This window comes from Balaenoptera physalus (genome assembly GCF_965194825.1).
Source record: "Balaenoptera physalus genome assembly, chromosome: Y".
NCBI classification, from domain to species: Eukaryota; Metazoa; Chordata; class Mammalia; order Artiodactyla; family Balaenopteridae; genus Balaenoptera; species Balaenoptera physalus.
In genome coordinates this window covers 4687180-4708430 of record NC_138904.1, presented here as the reverse complement: position 1 = coordinate 4708430, position 21251 = coordinate 4687180, and the positions used below count along the sequence as shown (strand labels likewise).

General features: G+C 48.6%; 1 protein-coding gene across 4 annotated transcripts in view; it reads left to right on the top strand.

Annotated features, from left to right (window-relative positions):
- The window catches only part of LOC309653444 (pseudouridine-5'-phosphatase-like), a 449022-nt gene that overhangs the window by 62465 nt on the left and 365306 nt on the right, over positions 1 to 21251 (top strand). Inside the window, exon 4 of one of the 4 annotated variants that reach the window (XM_082448154.1) lies at positions 9597 to 10996. The exons of the other annotated variants lie outside the window; for them this stretch is intronic. Coding sequence (XP_082304280.1) covers positions 9597 to 9773 — 177 coding nt within the window. The 3' untranslated portion in view covers positions 9774 to 10996. Of the gene's footprint in view, positions 1 to 9596; positions 10997 to 21251 lie in introns of those variants that run through there. 4 annotated transcript variants of the gene reach the window in all.

The following is a 21251-nucleotide window of genomic DNA, read 5'->3' as shown; positions in this document are numbered from 1 at the left end:
ATTGTAATAGTGTGCTTGGGTGGCCACAGCGCACCGTCACAGGCTGGGGGCTGAAACAGCAGGCACGCGTATCCTCGCGGTTCTGGGGGCCAGACGTCCAATACGAGGGTTCTGGCAGGTTCCGCCTCAGGTGAGGGCTTTCTTCCTGCTACTTTGTCCTCTCGTGGCCTTTCCTCTGAGCGCAAGGGGAGGGCCAGACAGAGCAGCTTCCCCTTCCTCTTGGAAGGACCCTAACCCTCTCTGATTAGGGCCCCCTTGGGACTCATTTCACCTGAAAACCATTTGAGGGACCCTGTATCCAAATACATTGGGTGTTAGGGTTTACTATTTGAATCTTGCGGAAAACAGTTCGCCCCATAGTATGTATTTTGACATGATAGCCACGCAGGGGGATAATCTTCAAGGCTGGTGTCATAGTTTAGCTCTCAGCACGTGAAACTAATAGGGGCCTTGAGTCAAACCTGTGTTTCATGAGTATCGTGCAGAAGGCCAAGGAAAACACTGATTTTGCCCATTTACTTGAATATGTCGAGGAGGTAGGAAGGTGAAGGAAAGGATTCTGATGACCATTTAGAAACAAATCACACTTGTTGTATGAATCTTTATAGTACTCAGGGCCTTTGAGAGCCTTGCTGGGCTTTTCAGTGGTTCCTGACAAATTGGTGAACACGGGATCTGTATTATTAAAAGAGAAAATGAGAAAAAGGTTTCTGAGCTATCTTGAAGTCCTTTGCTCAGCACTTAATTTACACGCACATACTTTAAGATGGACACTGAGAGGGCCTCACGGTGTAGTTGTCATGAATAAAATGACAGAGAATTCCTTAGGAAGCTTCCCGCCCATGCCCGCCAAGTTGTTAAATACTGCATTTTTCAAAGGCTTTCCTCAAAAGGAAAAGGAATCACTTTAGTGGTGTGATTCATTCATGTATCTAGCCTGTAACTCTAGAGGATTTTGTTATGACTATGTTTATCTCAGTACTGGCTTTATTCTTTTATTTTCAGACTAAAGTTAATTCAGTAAGACAGTAGCTCTGCAGTGTGCAAGGGATACTGACCTCAGCATCAGACACTTATGTAGAAGACCACAGCACAGGTAGAATCTACTTTACCTATAGATAGGTGGATGAGTGGGTGGGTGTATAGGTAGGTAGATAGATAGGGATGGATGGGTGGGTGGATGCTTGGATGGATGGATGGTGGGTGGGTGGATGGATGGTGGGTAGATGGATGGATGGATGGTGGGTGGATGGATGGTGGGTGGATGGATGGTGGATAGATGGATGGTGAATGGATTGAATGGTGGGTGGATGGATGGATAGATGGATGAATGGGTGAATGGATGGATGGTGGATGGATGGATGGGTGGTTGGATGGATGGTGGGTGGATGGATGGTGGATAGATGGATGAATGGGTGGATGGTGGATGGATGGTGGATGGTGAATGGATTGAATGGTGGGTGGATGGATGGATAGATGGTGCACGAGTGGATGGATGGATAAAAAGATGAAGAATATGAACAAAAGTAGTAATTAACAGCAAAACACATGCAAACTTCAGTCATTTTTACAACAGTACTTAAAGGTTTATTATTTAAGTAAACATGGAATGAAGTGTATACATATTTGATATCACAGTATTGTGGTACTTGTTTATGGGTAATTCACCGACAAAGAACAAGGAGACCAATAAAACTTAAACCTTAGATATGAGCACTGTTAATAAAAAGTTAATCAAAAAAATTTAAGACCTCCTCAAAGTTTTCATGTCTCATAGTGTAAAAATTGAACTTGATATTATAAAATTAATGTATAGAATCAAATCTACTGCAAAAAATGATATAATGGAAGTTTCAACTTAAAAGTAGTGGTTTAGTTGAAAACTGTTTTAGTGATTAGATTTGGATTATCCATGGCTTTATATATAATGAAAAATCATGGCTGCTGCTTTAAGAGGTACTTAAATTTGCATACACATAATGCCAGGCCCCTGAGAGTCTTCAAAGTAAACCAGAGTGACTTCATGTCAAAGTTTGCGTGTTACTGAGCAAAAGGAAAAGCTTTATTCCCTAGAGACGATGTAATCACATGGAAAAAGTTCACTAGTTCCAGAAAAGTGTACAGCTTAAAATGTACACTTGTACTTGTTTGAAATGTAGAATTAGTTATCAAGTGTCATCTCAGGTGGGTCTGGACCTGAAGGGAATAGGTGCATGGGATTGAAGGTGAGTCCCTGTTGGCCTGAGCTGATGAGGAAAAGCACGGTGCGGGCCATAACTCCGAACGTGTGGGAACCCAGTGTATAAACCATCCCTGGGAAGTAAGGGGAGGGGCCCAGGCCGTCTGATGACATACCTAGCAGACGGATCTGACATTGCTTCTGGGGCTGCACCTCACCTGGCCCCGCTGCTGCCTCACCTGGTTCCCCTTCTGCCCCCCACTGCCGCTGAAGCTCCATCCCTCCTGGGCCGTCTGCACATCTCAGAGACATGCGAGGCTGCCTCGGGCCCCTCCTGGTCTCCCCTTTTCCCTCCTCCTGGTTGCAGCTCCACACCCAGCCCGCCTCCGCTCACACCCAGCCCGCCTCCGCTCATGCCCAGCCCCCCTCCGCTCACACCCAGCCCCCCTCTTCTCACACCCAGCCCCCCTCCGCTCACACTCAGCCCCCCTCTTCTCACACCCAGCCCCCCTCCGCTCACACCCAGCCCCCCTCCGCTCACACTCAGCCCCCCTCTTCTCACACCCAGCCCCCCTCCGCTCACACCCAGCCCCCCTCCTCTCACATCCAGCCCCTCTCCTCTCACACCCAGCCCCCCTCCGCTCACACCCAGCCCCCCTCCTCTCACACCCAGCCCCCCTCCGCTCACGCCCAGCCCCCCTCCTCCACACCCAGCCCCCTTCCTGTCACAGTCCCCCTCCGCTCACACCCAGCCCCCCTCCTCTCACGCCCAGCCCCCCTCCACTCACGCCCAGGCCCTCTCCGCTCACACTCAGTCCCCTTCCTCTCACACCCAGCCCCCCTCCGCTCACACCCAGCCCCCCTCCGCTCACACCCAGCCCCCCTCCTCTCACGCCCAGCCCCCCTCCGCTCACACTCAGTCCCCTTCCTCTCACACCCAGCCCCCCTCCGCTCACGCCCGGCCCCCCTCCGCTCACGCCCAGCCCCCCTCCTGTCACAGCCCAGCCCCCCTCCGCTCACGCCCAGCTCCCCTCCTCTCACGCCCAGCCCCCCTCCGCTCACGCCCAGCCCCCCTCCTGTCACAGCCCAGCCCCCCTCTGCTCACACCCAGCCCCTCTCCTCTCACACCCAGCCCCCCTCCGCTCACACCCAGCCCCCCTCCGCTCACACTCAGCCCCCCTCTTCTCACACCCAGCCCCCCTCCGCTCACACCCAGCCCCCCTCCTCTCACACCCAGCCCCCCTCCGCTCACACTCAGCCCCCCTCTTCTCACACCCAGCCCCCCTCCGCTCACACCCAGCCCCCCTCCTCTCACATCCAGCCCCCCTCCTCCACACCCAGCCCCCTTCCTGTCACAGTCCCCCTCCGCTCACACCCAGCCCCCCTCCTCTCACGCCCAGCCCCCCTCCACTCACGCCCAGGCCCCCTCCGCTCACACTCAGTCCCCTTCCTCTCACACCCAGCCCCCCTCCGCTCACACCCAGCCCCCCTCCGCTCACACCCAGCCCCCCTCCGCTCACACCCATCCCCCCTCCTCTCACACCCAGCTCCTCTCCTCTCACACCCAGCCCCCCTCCTCTCACAGCCAGCCCCCCCCACGCCCGGCCCCCCTCCTCTCACGCCCGGCCCCCCTCCGCTCACGCCCGGCCCCCCTCCGCTCACGCTCGGTCCCCCTCCGCTCACGCCCGGCCCCCCTCCGCTCACGCCCGGCCCCCCTCCGCTCACGCCCAGCCCCCCTCCTGTCACAGCCCAGCCCCCCTCCGCTCACGCCCAGCTCCCCTCCTCTCACGCCCAGCCCCCCTCCGCTCACGCCCAGCCCCCCTCCTGTCACAGCCCAGCCCCCCTCTGCTCACACCCAGCCCCTCTCCTCTCACGCCCAGCTCCCCTCCGCTCACACGCATCCCCCCTCCACTCACACCCAGGCCCCCTCCGCTCACACTCAGTCCCCCTCCTCTCACACCCAGCCCCCCTCCACTCACCCACGACATAGGCAGGCCCCTCATGTCTCTGCCAGACCCTCGCACAGTGGACTGAAACCCAGGCTGTCACAAAGCAAGCTCTCCTTCCCTCCACCAGAACGGCAGTCCCAGTGCCCTCCGCATCAGAAAGGTCGGACTCTCCTTTGCGTCAACGTCCAGGGCACTGTCCAGCAAACTCCCTGTTGCCTCTGAAGGATTCCCCTAATCCCATCCACCTCCCTCCGTTGTCTCCGCCACCGTCAGACAAAGATTCTGTTCTGTGCAATTCCATAGTTATCACATGAGCCATCTTAGTTATGTATTCTCACGTTGAAAGGACCTCCTAGCCACCCCGCCCCCAGCCCGTGGCTCAGACGAGCAGCGTGGGCGAAGATCGTGGACGTGGGCCGCCTTACAGGGCGCTCCTGAGTCTGAGCACCTTCAGAGAAGTGGGTTCGGCGCCTCCGTGAGCGAAGCCCCTGAAATACTTCACTTCACCTACCCGGTGGTTGGAAATGTCATTCTTTCTAAATTAAACCCCTCAAGCTACAGTTTAATTAAGCTCATCTGCTCTCCTGGAGGTGGAATTCAGATATATTTTAGCCTTCAGCTTGGTAAAGTGAAAAAGAACATTGGATTCTGGAGACCCAGGCACAGTTCCCAAATTCTGTCACCTGCCTGCCGGTGTGACCTTCAGCTCACCTCTGAGCTTCCCAGGCTCAGATCCCTCACCCGTGACAGTGACAGGAGAGGGCTGGGCTGGCCGCTGCCCTGGAGGGTGACACTCTGCGGCCCCTGTGTTGCTTTGAGTCCCGCCCAGGGCGCTTCCGCCACCTGCGCGGATTCGGCAGGCGCTCCTCACGTACCCACTCCCTGCCTGGCACCATGAGAGGGTGCCTTTCCCGCAGCCCTGCCTGGTCACAGCCAAGCACAAGCTGTGAGGAGAGTACTCCTGACCGGCAGCCTCCTTGAAGTACTGGAAGTGTGTCCTGGGGTACGTGCTATGTGTGCTGTGCTCCAAAACTCGCTCCACTGGTGAAACGATCGCATCCACACCCGCCCACAGGATCTTGGGCCGAGGGACGAGGTGCAGGTGTGGGAGGGAGGGAGGGCGGGCGTTCTGCCCCCCCCGGCCTCTGCACCTGCTGCAGCCCCTGCAGAGCCTTTCCTTACGGGGACGCTTCTTTCCGCAGATACCAAAGAAGCACACATCCCCAGTCACACTTTCCAAGTAGGTGTGAGTGAATTAAGGTTAAGTGCAACCACTCAGTACGGGGTGGGAAGGGCTGGGCTGGTCACTGAGGGAACAATGAAGTGTTGAAAAGGAGGGAGAGAGACAAAGGTCAGCGCCTGTTAGCCACACGTGGCCTTTAGAAACTGCCCGGACATATTTTGGTACTTGCCGGGAAAACGTACTTCCTCCTTTTTGTTTGTGTAAGGTGTGAGCTGTATTGCTTTAGCTTACGTCTTTCAGTGGGTTTATGATTTGGTGGTTTTATGACCGGTAAGTCCTGTTATGAACAGGCATAGTCTTTCCAGGTAACTTTCAAAGGTTTATTCTTTGGTTTCAGTAGAGAGACAAGCCGTGCGGTGACTATTCATACAGTGTCCACGATTCTAGGTTCTGGGTACCTTTCCCTATGAGTGGTCCTTAGAAGACCATTAGGTCTTAGGAATCAGGGTACAGCATAATGAGCACATGAAAACCTTTTGAGGCATTTTCACAGGTGCTCCAAAATCTAGTTGTCCTGCTTTGTAATTTTGCTCCTTGTGAGAAGGAGGGGAAGCCCTACGATCCCCGGTGCTGTCCCATGACTGAGACCCCAGTGCTGTCCGTGTGCTGCCAGGGCTGGGGTCGGCCACCTGGACCCATCGCTGGTGCTGACCTCGGCGGGATCCGCATCGTGTGTGTGGTTCCTGTCCTGCATTTGGCTGCTCTGTTCAGCTTGTGTGAGGAGGGCAAGGCCGGGGCAGAGGGACCGAGGGGTCCAGTTTCCTGTAAACTGCGCTGCCCCCCTTGTTTGCTGCTGCATTTTCCTGCCCCGTCCTCGTCATACAGCCCCCAGTGGACTGGCCGATTCCGGTACCAAACGCAAGTGTGTGTGCCCGATGACGCACACTGAGGCCAAACAGCACACAAACTTGGGGGTTTGGAGCAGAGAAAGGTTTACTGCAGCGCCTTGCAAGCAGACGGCGGCTCATGCCCCGCAAAACTCCAAACTCCCCCAAGGGTTTCAGCAAAGCATTTTGAGAGGCAAGTTGAAGAAGCAGCGTAGATGGTAGCTGCAGACTTCTTGGTGCCAGAATCCTTTGTCCTTGCAGCTGTCCACATAGGTCAGGTCGCGATGTTCATGTACACCTCCAGTAAGACAAACGGTATTCTCTGTTCTGCAAATTTTTATCTCTACCTGAATGGGAAGGTGTTACACTTTTAAAGGTCAGAGCCTTGAGAATGGGCTCTCCTGTGTATTTCAGGCTACACGCAACATTCTTAACTGGAAGCTAAAGCAATAGCGTACAAAGGCTAAAGTTAAAGAAGCAGATCCAATATGGAGTCATATTTGTTCTTCCCTATTACAATCTGCTTTTAAAAACTTGAGCTTCTCGTTTAACTTCTCCGCACTTCTCGAATTCTTGCTGGCCAATGGGAAGAGTCCAGCTGGTGCTCGTGGAAGGCGTTTGTTGAGATCTACCAGGCAAGGAGGAGGCCGCGGGAGAGGAGGCAAAAGAAAGGAATTTTAGGAGCTCCTGACACAATGTGTACAATCAGGGTTTCTGCCGTTCTTCCGACCATATTTACAACACAGACTACAATCGCTTTTGACCTTTGGGAACAGTCAGCCTCAGGTGGCTCTGTGCAAACTCCCCGTCCTGTCTGCCCGGCTTTGCCCTGAGTCCTTTCGAGGGCCCAGCCTTACTTATCTGCCTGGACACACTTCCAGCGGCCCTCCTGCTGCACAAGCCTCACACATCCCCTCCTCCCTGTCGTCCTTCAGGCTGGCCTCGCTGACGCCTGCCACCCTTTACGCTGCCGCACGCGTCCTAAACATCGCGTTTCACATCTCCTTGCTGCGTTGGGGTGATTCATTCCGGAATTAGGTGGGGACAAAGGGTAAATTGGAAACAGAAACCAATAAACGGTGCCCGCCTGCAGAAGGAGTGAAACCTTCAGAAACAGGGTGTGTCAGTTACGCCGCCTGTATTAGCCGTAAGTACCTGCGGAGCTTTTCCCCATCACGCCACCATTCCTCCTTTTATTTCCTGGAGCTTAAACGGCATGTGGACAGAGCATGTGGACATTGCTCTGTATTTCCTGGAGCTTAAACGGCATGTGGACAGAGCATGTGGACATTGCTCTGTATTTCCTGGAGCTTAAACGGCATGTGGACAGAGCATGTGGACATTGCTCTGTATTTCCTGGAGCTTAAACGGCATGTGGACAGGACATGTGGACATTGCTCTGTACTTCCTGGAGCTTAAAGGGCACGTGGGCGAGCTGTCAGGTGCGAATGGACGGACCCCTGTTCTCAGGTGAGGGCAGGCGTCTCGGGCCCCTGTTCCGCTCCGTGCCGCGGTTTCTGAGCCGCCACTTTTCCCTCACACCTGCCCATGTGCTCCCTGGAAGGGGCCTCCCACAAATACGAAATCAAAGCTGTTTTCTCGACTGGAGCCGGGCACCGTTACCCCAAGGAACCAACAAAGTCTCTTCCTCCGCCCCACTGAAAGCTCACAGGGGGCCGGCACAAAGCCTACAAATCTCACGTATTTAAAGAGCGACGTGTCAGCAGGTGACATTTAAGTGCCTGTCCATGGTCCCAGGTAAAACAACAGGGACGTTTAGAAGACGGTCAGGTCGTAACTGTAAAAAGTCAGGGACAGGAACGTCACGAGCAGGAACTCTCTGAATGAGATAACTAAGAAACGGCACCTCGGCGGCCTAAGCGGAGTCATTCCCCCTCTGAGAGGGAAACCGTCTTCTCAGGGTAGAGGCAGAGAGCTTGAAACAAGCCAGGGGGCTGCAGGAGGCCTGACGGGAAGGCAGTGGGACTGCGTGTTCCGTGTGCCCAGGACCGTCCAGTTCAGCGCTGTGTCCCGGGCATCAGCCCACTCCGTGCAGTGCCTAGTGCCGACCTGTTGTCATGACGAGTACTAACTCACTCGGTCCTCACCTCGGCCCTGGGGGAGTCAGCTTATGAATGGCTCAGCCTCCCGGAGAAAGGGAAGGAGGGAGGGAAAGAAAAAAAGTCAGTGAACTGTTCCAGAGCAGACCAGCAGTAAGAGTGTGAGAGCGTGTGTTTGTGTTTGTTGTGTGTTGTGCGTTTTCCACTGACTTAAAGACATCAGAGGATGCAGACCTTCTAGTGTCAGGCCGCACCTGGCAGCTGGTGCCCAGGAGCCATTTCCAGGTCACCAGCACGTGGGGCTGGGACCGCAGCGACCTATGAAGTGGGGTTGGGGGAGTCATTGTGATCAGTGGCGGGGGGCTGGGGGCTGGGAGGACGTGAGGGGGAGACTGTCAGGGTCCAACCTGGGCCACCGCCGGGCGTCCTCGGGCACTTGTGGAGAAGAAGGGGCACAGGAGAGCATCTCAGAGGTGCCGGGAGGAGCCCTCCTCATACATGTCCGGCCCCTACAGAATCTTAATGGAAAAGACTAAAGCTGCTTTCACGTTCAGTGTGGAGTTCCAGGAGCCAAGGGAAACTTTCTCAGTGGATGCTCTCCTCGGAGGGAAGGTGACCAAAAGGTGACACGCCCGTTCACCACTGGGTAGACTTCTGCCTCGCATCTGGAGCGAGTCCTGACGTGGAACTCGCGGTAGCGATGGTCACAGGATGGCACGTTGAGGAGCTTCCTGACATGAACGGGGGCACAGACACTCCCGTTTAGAGGTGGTGTCTGAATAAGCTGAAACAGGTACCGCACGTGGTACTCAGTCTTTGTGTTCGGGAGATTTTTGGTGCGTGACGGGTACCCCCCGGGGGTGAGTTTTTCACTAAAACAGCCTAACGGTTTAATTTCCAAACTGCAGTACTTGAAACATTGCCAGCTCTTAAGTCACTTTACACCTAAAAAGCATATTTTTTCTTACTTTTCACAACTTCCTCGCATGCTCAGCATGGTCAATTATGGATTGAACAGATTCTTATGATTCAAATAAAATAAATTTGTAAACCGAGAATCCGGTCTTTCCACTCAGCTGTGCCACATTTCGGTAGCACTTTGGGGCCAAGATGGACCTCTCCCCTGTAAAGTGACGTGGTGGGACGCACTCGGACCGCAGAAGGGCCAGCGCCCTCTCCTGCCCACAGACCATAAAGGGGACAGCCTCCACTCCGCTTCTGTGTCGCACAGAACACCGAGCTGACTCAGCTGGCGGTGGTGCGGGCGATGGAGGCCCAGTCTAGACGTGTGGTTACAGAGAAGGCCGTCTCATCCTCTCTTTCTTCCTCACCCCGCAGTGCCTGGTCTTTGAAGATGCTCCCAACGGGGTGGAGGCCGCCCTCGCAGCTGGGATGCAGGTGGTCATGGTTCCCGACGGAAACTTAAACCGAGCCCTGACCACAAAGGCCACCCTCGTGCTGGATTCCCTGCAGGACTTCCAGCCCGAGCTGTTTGGTCTGCCGCCCTACGAGTGAGAGGCTCCTGCGCCCACGCGTGTGGCCCACGCTGCCCAGGAGAAGGGCAGAGGAAAGCCCAGCTCCCAGACCTCCATGTGAACAGTCCTTCAGCCTGTGAAGCCTTCCCATCCCACGAGGGCCTGGCCCACGCGCTCTAAACGGTCAATGAACTGTAACTTGACAGACAGGAAGCAGAAGAAGAGAGCCCAGAACACAGATGGAAATTGTCGCTTGAATAGTCATGTTTAGTATTTGAATAATTTGGGTTCATTTCTTTTTCTTCTTCGTTGTTCTCAACCCTGGCTGGAAAATGTAAAATATATATACACGTATGTATATGCTTTTATGTATATATGTGTATGTACATATTTGTTATATTTATATACATTGTGTACTGTATCGCTCTCCTCAGTGTTTCATCTTAACATGCGCTAGCAACTGATAAAAGTGAGGTGGTAATGGTAATTCTGTTTGGTTTGTAATCTGAGTGGGAAATCCACATGATGGATGAGGTTTTCATAAATCATTCTCTTTATCAGCAAATGTTGACATTCCTTACGTGCCCTTAAATCTCTGTGGACCTCTACTGAGAGACTGACTGTGGACTGTATCTTCCATTGTTTCCTTTCTGTGTGAACATGATGGTAGCCTACATCTTATATCGAGGGGCATATCCACGTTTGAGAATGTTTTCTGCCTCAGAGAAATCATTTCCTTTAAGAACATTTATTTTTTTAATACATTCTTTGATGCAGATAGAATTGGATTTCAGAGTGCATCCTTGGTACCACCGAGAGCCGTAGCCCATTTTTGGAACAATTTATTGGACATTACACTTTGATGATTAACTGCTTATAGTAGATTTACTCAGCCTTTTGTGATGGGAATATAGTGAGAGGCATTGAAAATGGGAAAAATACAATCACAGGGTGTTTCCACTGGTGGGCACCCCACCTCCGGCCTGCCCCATGTGTTCTCTGCTATTGATTGTCCTTGAGCTAATTTTCAACTCTGTGAGTCTTAGAAAGGTGATAGTGATGTGTGTGATTGTCAGGTGGAATGATTGTCTGTGCATGGTTGTCTCTGGCTGTTGACCAGTTTTACATTATTTCAGCAAATTCATTTCAACATTCTTGATTGCTGTATATGTGTCTGTTCTTTGAATTCTCCTTAGAATCGGTTGTAACATCTTACTGGTTCCCTCACCAGTGAGTTTAATTGAATAAAAGCTTTGACACTTACTTGTTCATGTTTTATTTGTATGGGAGTATGATTTTACCTTTTTTTAAAAAAAAATTATCGTCTAACAAATGTAAAACATAAATGCAAAACATACATGATTGACTTTTTTTTTTAACCCAACTGTAAAGTGGCATTTACATATTTAAAAAAATTTTTATTGAAATGTAGTTGATTTACAATGTTGTATTGGTTTCAGGTGTACAGCAGAGTGATTTGATTTTATATATATATTCTTTTTTAGATTCTTTTCCATTATAGGTCATTACAGATTATTGAGTATAGTTCCCTGTGCTGTACAGCAGGTCCTTGTTGGTTATCTATTGTATATACAGTAGGCATTTACATATTTTAGGTGAACCATGCTGTCTTTGCGTACAGCAAAGAAAGGCTCTCAGTGAAATGGTCACGTATGTGATTTGGTATCTCATTCTTCCAAAATATTTGTGTTGATGTTTTCTAATCATTAAGCCATTTTGCATGAATAAGACAAACAGGTTTAATGCCTCTAAATGATGTAAATCAGGGTCAGTTCTTCTCTAGGGTGAATTTGGTCTTAAATGTGGTGGTGGTGTTTTTGTGGTTTTAGCCAACTCTGCAGACAAACACTTTGTACTTTTTTGTACAAAAGAGGAATATGGATGTGTGGTCAAAGCCCACATATTCTTTCTTATTTTTCTACGTGAGTCTGATTGCTTCAATACAACATTTCAGTGGTGTTTTTCCACTGAATAGTCCATCAGTTTCATAGAGGTATAATAATGAAAATTTAGACCAGAATGACTGCTGCCAAGAAAGTTTAAAGAGTAGTTGTCTTACTTTCTTAGCTCATTTAAAGTGTGTTCCATTAGGACCTTCAGGGATTAATAGAAGTTACACCGTTTTGTGCCCTAAGTTGCGCCCGTTTGCTCGTATGTTGCCTGTCCTTCAGGATTTTCGGTACTGATGACAGCCACCGAGAGATGACACAGTCATTCTCTTCTTCATCCCACTTAAATGAAACATGTGAACACTTTTAAGAACGTACTAATTACTACTTATTAGAGTTTTTCCACCTAATAAGTCTTCAGTTAGAGTTAAGTGATTTATAGAAAAGAGAAAAGGTCTGGAAGACACCCACGTAACGCTTAAGACAATTGACTTACTAAGAAATAGGAATTACTTCTGCTCTGCCACGGTAGTCAGTGTTTAGAAACCTCAGTGCACATACCTTTGAATATCGTCGACGGTTTGATGCTGAATTTGGCATGCTTTGAATGCTGTTTCCACATTTGAAAAACAAATTTGCACACGATAACAAGTTTTATAACAAAGAATAATGAGTTTTTGCCTGTTGGTGTTAATTCCTCTGCTTAACATCGTGTACTGCCTACACTCTACTATTCCACAGGATAAAGTTCAAACCTCCCTGGCCTTATAGGAAGGCTTTCTGACCTAAGTCTAGCACCAACAGTCCTTAGAATTATTTCTATTATTATTATTATTACCATCACCATCGTTATCTTCTGTAAAGGGAAAATGAGTATTGAAGAGCAAGGGGTTTCAAATTAGGCCGACTTCAATTCAGATCGAAGCTCTGCTACTGACTGGTGGTGTCACTTTATTTTGCCCCTTTCCACCTCAGATGCCTTAGCTGTGAAGTGGGGTTACTGAGTACTTGGCAGTGTTGGTGTAAAGAATTGATTGAGGTCACACGTGGGATGAGAATCCTTAGCACGTCATGAAAGATTTATAAAATGGCAGCTGCAGTTATTCCTGTATCAGCGTCCATGTGGCATATTCTCCACTAGTTCTTGTTGGTTGGAGGTATTGGGTTTACCAGGGATATTTGTTGTCTGAGCAGCTCACGCTGTCTGAAAGCAGGTTTTCAGGATGCCTCAAAATGTTCTGGTTTCTCGTGATTCTCTTTAACAGATCGTATCTTGTACAGTGGAGTACTTGCTTTCTCTCACCTTCATTGGTCAATGGATATTTCTCTTCCTTGTAACTATTTTCATCAGAAAAGCTGTGATCCAGATTGAACTCATTCAGCATTGCTATTTCCTTACTATATGCCAGGCTCCATAGTCACATAAAACTGAATAAGAACACATCTCAGGGTATTTACCTTGTTGCACTTCAGTCATAAAAATATTTGCGTTGCTTCCAGATCTTTTTTCACTACCAGGTTAGCATCAAGCCTGCGTGACAAGGGGCAGGACGGGCCCCCGCACCGTGGTGGGTGCCTGTCACAGAGCTGTTTAGAGACTCTGAAGCCGCCCGCTTGGTGTTAAAGCATGGTATTACAGTGTTGCTTTTGTTGACTGCAAATGCCCATGCTTCCCAAGTTCCACATGGCTTTCTACAACACTGTATATGAAAATGAGTATTTTTACATTAAAATGTTTTCAGGTTTTACCAATATGTTAACAGTGTATTTCTCTAGGAGATGAAAATTACTGTATAAAGAAGTATTTAAGAATCGTAATATTCTCTCATCTCTCTTTTTTTTTAATTGAGGTATAGTTGATTTACAGTGTTGTGTTAGTTTCAGGTGTACAGCAAAGTGATTCAGTTATATGTATATATGTTTTTTTTGCAGATTCTTTTCCCTTATAGGTTGTTACAAAATACTGAGTATAGCTCCCTGTGCTATACAGTAGGTCCTTGTTGGTTATCTATTTTATATATGGTAGTGTGTATATGTTAATTCCAAACTCCTAATTTTATCCCTCCCACTGCCTTTCCCCTTTGGTAACCGTAAGTTTGTTTTCTTTGTCTGTGAGGATACTTGTTTTGTAAATAAGTTCATTTGTACAATATCATTTTTTTAGATGCCACACATAAGTGATATCATACTGTATGTGTCTTTCTCTGTCTGACTTACTTTACTTAGTATGATAATCTCTAGGTCCATCCGTGTTGCTGCAAATGACGTCATTTTACATCTCTTTTAATAAACATGAGACCTTGGGAAACATGCTGTAGTATACATTGGCTTATTGAAAACCTCGTCAGAGGGATGGTGTATTCATATAATTGTGCAACGTCACTTAAAATGCTATGTTTTCAAAATCCACTTTGGGAAAGAATTGGCAAGCATTCCATATTCAAGGTCTTAATCAGATAAGGATAGATATTTATTATAAAGAATACCTATTTCTCTGTAAGCCAAGTCAGTGCTCTAATTGGTGGTAAAATCGGCATTCCGTTTAAAAGTCAGAAACCAAAAGGATTCCTACTATCAATAAGCTTTCATATCATCCTTCTAGAAATTCTAGTCAATGAGTAATGCCATTTAATATTTACATATGAGTCTCATGATGTCAAATTCTCTCAGCTGTTTCTCTGAACATGTCTATTTCACCACTCTTTTTAAGGATGTCTTCACTGGATCCTGAATTCTGGTTTGAGATCAGTTTTGTTTCACCCTTTAAAGATAGGATTTCCTTGTTGCCTGAGTTTCATAGCTTTGACTGAACAACCAGCTATTGCTCCTACCGTTGAAGGTGATCTGTCTCTTTTCCCTAGCTGCTGTTAAGGGTTTGTCCGTGGTCTTTGGTCTTCTGAGGAGTGGCTTCCTTTGTTTTGATCTTGTTTGGACTTTGTACCTCTCCCTGAGTCTGCGCTTTGCTTTACGTTTCCCTGAACTCCTCGACCATTATCTCTTCCCGTATTCCCAGGCTCACCTCTTGGGGTCCTCTCCGCCTAACCCAACAAAAAGGAGAAGCCTTAGCAGTCCGTGTAATCAGTGAGTCATGCCCAGGCGGGAGCTGCACCACCAGAAGCGAGGGCTCAGGACCTGGGGAGCTTGTGTGGTCGTCAGGACAGGCGAGAAGCCAGCGCCGGCTGGGCCACAGGAATGACTTGGAGGCAGGGTACAGGCACCTAAAAAGGATTAAGATTTCTCCATTAGACTGGAAGCTAGGCACACTGATAGCATCCAGGGGAGATCGACGCCCTGGAATCGAGTACAGCAGAAGTCACAAATCCCCAGAACCATGGGACCTAAGAACCAGGGGCTCAGCAGAGGGCCCGGATGGAACGCCAGCAGAACCAGGTCCCTGGAGTGAGCCCCTCCTCACCTCTGCTCAGGGTGCATGCTCTGTGCCCTCTGTGCAGGCAGAGCCCAGGACTGCTCAGCTCAGCTTGCCTGCCTGTGGGAAAGCGCTTACCTACAGGAGGAAGGCGGAGAGACAGACAGTCATCTGCACGTGTTTTCAAGGATAGTAGTCATCCTATCCCGAGGCTCACGGTCCCTTCAGAAGAGCATCTGGTTATTATTAGGGCGGGTTTTTAAAGTCCTCTCAAGGATTAGGATCTGAGGTTTTTCATCTATCAGTCCTTTCCCTGAGACTACTTTTTCCATGAAAAACTCATGGAAAACACTTTGTTTTTATAAAGGAAACAAGGGAAAGAAAGCAGATTTATTGATTGATTGATTGATTTTTGTATGCATTGGGTCTTTGTTGCTGCACGCGGGCTTTCTCTAGTTGCAGCGAGCGGGGGCTACTCTTCGTTGTGGTGTGCGGGCGTCTCATTGCGGTGGCTTCTCTTGTTGCAGAGCACAGGTTCCAGGCACATGGGCTCAGCAGCTGCGGCACGCAGGCTCTAGAGCGCAGGCTCAGCAGCCATGGCGCACGGGCGTAATTGCTCCGCGGCGTGTGGGATCCTCCCGGACCAAGGATCGAACCCGTGTCCCCTGCATTGGCAGGCGGATCCTCAACCACTGCGCCACCAGGGAAGCCCCTGGAAAACACTTTTAATTAGTACAAAATATTCACATATGCTGATCACTTGAAAATTGCAGAAGACTCCATATTTCTGCATAAGTAGGTCATGTAACGTGTCGGGTGCGGATCATGAGCTAGGCACTTTATATTTATGAACGCACATCTCTGCGCCTTTGCTTTTGCTCTTTTGTGTCTGAATCCACTCCTTGCAGTGGCTGAGAGTCCTTTGTGCATTCCCTCTAAGTCTTACCTCTGGGGAACCTGAGGCACGATTACGTCGCATAACTTGCGAGGCCAGGCGTGGAGCTGAGGGTTGAAGGTACAAGTTATCCTCACGGCACACTCCGGGAGACTTCATCATTCCCAGCACTGCTGCCTTTAACCACAGGGAAAGAAAGAAGACTTTTAGTAATTAAAGTCTCAGGGATGTTTGGTGTCCCATCACCACTCTCCAGGTGCAGACCTGCCTCGTACGGGTCCCGCCTGGGCCCAGGCAACCCTGCATTTGAACATGGACCCACGCTGTTCAAGGCAGCCCACAGGACACCCTCCAGCCTTAGCCGCACCATCCATTTTTATCAAGAAGAATATTTTCCTTAAGCAAGTTTGAGATGCCCACTAAGTGGGAAAATATGAAGCCCTTTGAATGCTACCTCTTATCTGTGCCTGAGACGGCTCCCTCGTTACTGGGGTTGTCAGTATTCTCATGCTCCCTTCGGGAAACAAAACACTGTGAGATGTCATTCTTGAGTGCTGTCTCTTGGCCAACACTCATCAGGCCCAGTGATGAGCAGTTTATTCTATGCTCATTTCCGCACTGATGCACAGTCATGTCCATGGGGCAAGTCATTAGCCAGTTCAAGGCCGGACCTAAGGCGGCGATCATCTGCACGTGGTTTCAAGGATAGTCATCCTATCCCGAGGCTCACGGTCCCTTCAGAAGAGCATCTGGTTATTATTAGGGCGGGTTTTTAAAGTCCTCTCAAGGATTAGGATCTGAGGCTTTTCATCTCTCAGTCCTTTCCCTGAGACTACTTCTTTCATTTCTGGACCTTGATTTTTTCCCTCCAAACTGCAGTTGACCGTGTAATTGTCCATACACCCCATTCCCACGCCTGCCACCCTGACAGCATCCAGTGAGAACTTGCCTCCTGAGTTCCAGGACGGTGGAAGTCAGCTTTGAGCCTGTTGGCGGCATTGTCCCCCGAGTCCTGATGATGGTCTCAGATAGACAGCTCTGGTCTTGCGACAGTCCCTGTAGATCCACGTGCTGTCCACTCCCTCCTGTTAGCTATGAACACTCACCTGCCTTTCTCTGGCCAGAGCTCTTTGGAAGGAGTAGCTCAAAGCATATCCCAAGAGTTCTGGGGGGGAGGAGGAGTGGATAACTAGCGGCACCCAGTGCCCCTAGTGGGGGTGGATAACTAGGGGCACCCAAAACAAAACAGTGACTCTTTTGTTTCCTAGTGATGGTAAACCAGATGGGCATGCTCTGACCCCCAGGCAATGTGTAGTTTAGTGTGGGAGACATGGTAAGGAACCACACACAGGAAGATTCAATTGCAAATTGCTATAAACGGCTGTGAGGTAGAAGAACAGTGTCTGAGGGAGAACAGCAGTGGGCACCTAATTTAAGTTGGGGCTCATAGGGTCAAGGAGGGGGCCTTGCGACAGAAGTGGCATTTAAGCTTGAGTCAGGAGGCAGTGAAAGTTAGCTTGGCCAGTTTCTTAAAAAGCAAAACGTAGGTTGACCATACAGTACCCAGTATTTCCACTCTTAGGTGAGTATTCAAGAGAAATGAAAAAGTATGCCCACACAGAAACTTGTACACAGATGTTCATTGCAGCACTAGTCATAATAGTCAAAAGGAGGAAACTACAGAAGCCATCAAAAGACAAGGGCTTGGTGGAAGTTGGCCGTATGATAAAATCCCAGATTCCAGTGTTATCCGTACCTTTTACCAACACCCAAACGCATTCCTCTAATTAGCTCACATAAAAGGAGCTTCCTGTATTTGTAGCAAGTTAGGTAATTTGGACAAGAGATGGATAAAGATCTCAACTGGGGATTTAGAGTATGCCAAATGAATCGATGAACTCAGTCCATTTTCTAATGTAAAATATGTGCATTTTAAAATATTGATAGGGACTTCCCTGGCGGTCCAGGGGTTAAGACTTCGCCTTCTAACTCAGGGGGTGTGGGTTCGATCCCTGATCAGGGAGCTAAGATCCCACATGCCTTGGGGCCCAAAAACCAAATCATAAAACAGAAGCAATAGTGTAACAATTTCAATAAAGACTTTAAAAATGGTACACATCAAAAAAATCTTTAAAAATAAAAGAAAATAAAATATTGATAGCATTCGCCTATATAGCAATAAGTGATTTTGGTGAGAAGAACCAACAGAAGAGACAAAGTAAAAGAGAAGGAGTTCAAATCACTTCATGGTTTATAGTCTATTTCTGGTGATAGTTTGTCAAGATAAGCCAAAGCTTGGCTTAGAGGAAAATGCATAGCTTTAGGAGAATCTGGGTCCTAACATGAGAAGGTGTCCAATGAAAACAGGTCAAAGGGAAGTGATTGGAACTTCATAAAAGTTGAAAGTCCACCTTCAAACGCTGCCAAGAGACCAAGGACGATCAGGGCAGAGAAGTGGACATAAGGTCTAGTTACCTGAGGTTGGACAGGATCAGTTCTGGGGACCAAGGACAGACTGGAGAAGATTAAGGTGAAGGGCTTGGCACCATGAGTGGAGAAGATTCCCGAGAAGTTTTACTGATCAGGAGAGCAAAGACAGGGGGTGATCTCTCCAAAGCAAAAAGGATCCAGGAGGGAGTCTCTTGTCTTTGTTGGAGTTTGCTGTGGACTGAACAATTCAAAGTGGTTAGAAAGAGAAGGACATGTGTCAGAACTCCAGATGGTAGAGTTCTGTGAAGTAATTTTATCTTGATCCTACAGGGAACGAGGAACCCTGCTTGGTGGACAGAGTTGAAATTTCTCTTTCAAAACATGAGACCCCAGAGAGAAGGGGAAGGACAGAACAGGCTGAGAGTCCGGCCAGGTGGAGGGCCAGCACAGAGGAAGGAACTCCTGGAGTGTTTTGGCATTTACCCCGAAAGTGCGTTTAATCCTGCAGATCCAGCGCAGCCCAGTAACTGAAGGTCTCTCAGACCTCCGTCCTCCCTAGCTGTTCACGTCCTGCTCATCAGAACAGATGTCTTTTTACAGCCGAGCAAGCAGCCATGTGCGTGTATGGTTTAAGCCCCCGACAGATACTTCTGACCCCAAATCTCACTCCCTGCCCTGAACCAGGCTCATTCGTGCCCTGTCTCTCTGCACAGAGCTCCATGGTGATGCTGCCACATATGTCCACGAATCCCCTTGTAAAAACACAAATGCCCTGGAGAACGCGACTTCCCCTCTTAACCTCTTTAACCAGAGCGCTTCCTCCTCATTTTTAGCCGAGAGCCGCTCATCAGCGGGAATCGCATGTCTATGCAAGGAAAGAAGAGGGGGGTTAGTGACAGTGAAGGCTTTTGAGTAGGAGGCATGGCAGCAGAGGAAGGAGGTCTGAGTGGGGACTTCATGGGACCTTGGAGAGGTTGGCGGCTGACCGTGGGCATTCATGGCCTCCCCGAGTGCCAGCTCCTTTTATTTAATTATCGGGTGCCGGAAGCGAGCCTGCCGCCACCGTGGGCAGCACAAAGGCAGCGAGATCAGGTTGTAAAATGAGGTGCCCTGGGCTCTCCAGGAGAGTGCAGGGAAGCACATCACCCTCATCTTTTTTTTTAACCCTTCTGTGGGGATCCTTCTCCATGGCAGTGTGTCCTTCTGTGTCCACCCCTACAGTAGCAGCATTCAGCTGGCTCTTCTCAGCGGCGGGCCAAGATTGGGCTGGGACATCCTGCCCTAAGCCACCTCCTAGGGCACGCTCCAAGCTCCAGGATGGCACAGATGCTTATGTCAGGGGTCTAAAGATGAGGGTGACGCCATGCTGGACCACTTTTCCTGGGGCAGTAGAGATGGGGCTGGTTCTGCAGCCCTACTTGATAAAAAACTCTGTCTCCACACTGATGTCCTCGGTGGCAGTGCAACCCAGAGGGCGGACAGTTCAGTGTCCTGAGATTTCCTCCATGCTGAGTGCTCAGCCTTTTTTGGATAAAATCTTAAAATGGTAGATGTCTGTGTGATGTCCTTTGCTGTGCCTCACCCGCTCTCCTTACCTTGAGGTTCGGAGGGGGTGAGCTCGCAGAAAGAAATTGACATACACCTTTTAGGATTGGAATGGCTAGTCTCCCGAATCATAATCCAAATTGGATGGTGGCTTGCAGAAACTTTAGAAAAGAAACATCATTCTGCGCCATTTTCTCCACTTACCAGACTCAGAGTTTTCCCAGAAGAATGCCAATATTATACCCCCAATGTATACACTTACCCACAACAGCACTCATAAACTGTTTGAACTCACCACTGGATAGTCGTTTCCAAACTAACATTGTTACACACTATTTTAAGAAAGTTCCAAAATAAACTTATAAGTATCAGATTAATTCTCAAATAAGCCATGGTGATGGCTGACTCAAATATGCCATCCTTAAAAAAAATGTCTGATGTGAAATATTCAAAAGAAACCTTTCTGCATTAAGAAAGAAAGGGCAGTCAGAGGAAAAAACAATATCCATCCTTATGGGATATATGGAGCTCAGAGTTAAACATAGGGTTTATTTCTCCCTTAAGTGTATGACTTTTTCCCCTAAAGTTGCCCTGTTTTAGTTCCCTACAAATCCATGATAATATAAAGTTACTAAATGATATCTATTAATTTCCACCCAACCATAGTGGTATGAATTTTGAGATTTATATTGGTTTATTTTTCAATGTTGAATGTTTTCCCTACCCACTGAGCAGGAGTAACCCCCTCTCCTTCTAAACCTTTTATTTTGTTGAAATATGTCAGCTACCAGAAGCAAGAGGTATCAAAACCAACATCTCTCTTTAACCTCTTTTCAAAAATCTACACACTCTGCCTCATTTTAACTGTGTCTAAAAGGTGATCTTAAACACTGAAAATGAAAAGAAGTCCCTACGTGTGGCACTCTTGGGGGCTCTGAGGATGATTTATACAACAAATTGGAATCCTTCTCCTATTGCCAACTTAAGTCACACACCCCAGTTGATCCTTCCCTGCTGTTTCATGTAAATATCTGCTGTGCTAATCTGGGCTTACAGACTTTTGCGCAAGAGCATGTTGAGCTCAGACAGAGAAAATGCCTTCTACGGAGAAAATTGGAAGGAAAAGGAGAAAATAGAAATGATTGTAGGAACAGGAATAAATATTATATATACATCTGCATACCGAGATCGATCTATCTATCATCTATGTTTCCATCATCTACCTATCTGTCTATCTATCTACCTATCTGTCTATCTTTCCTTTGGTACATTTCAATCAAAATAGCTTAGAGAAAATTGAATATGGGTATCAACATATGCAACCTAATTGTTTTGAATTAAAGAAAACAATTACTATGGCTACATACCATT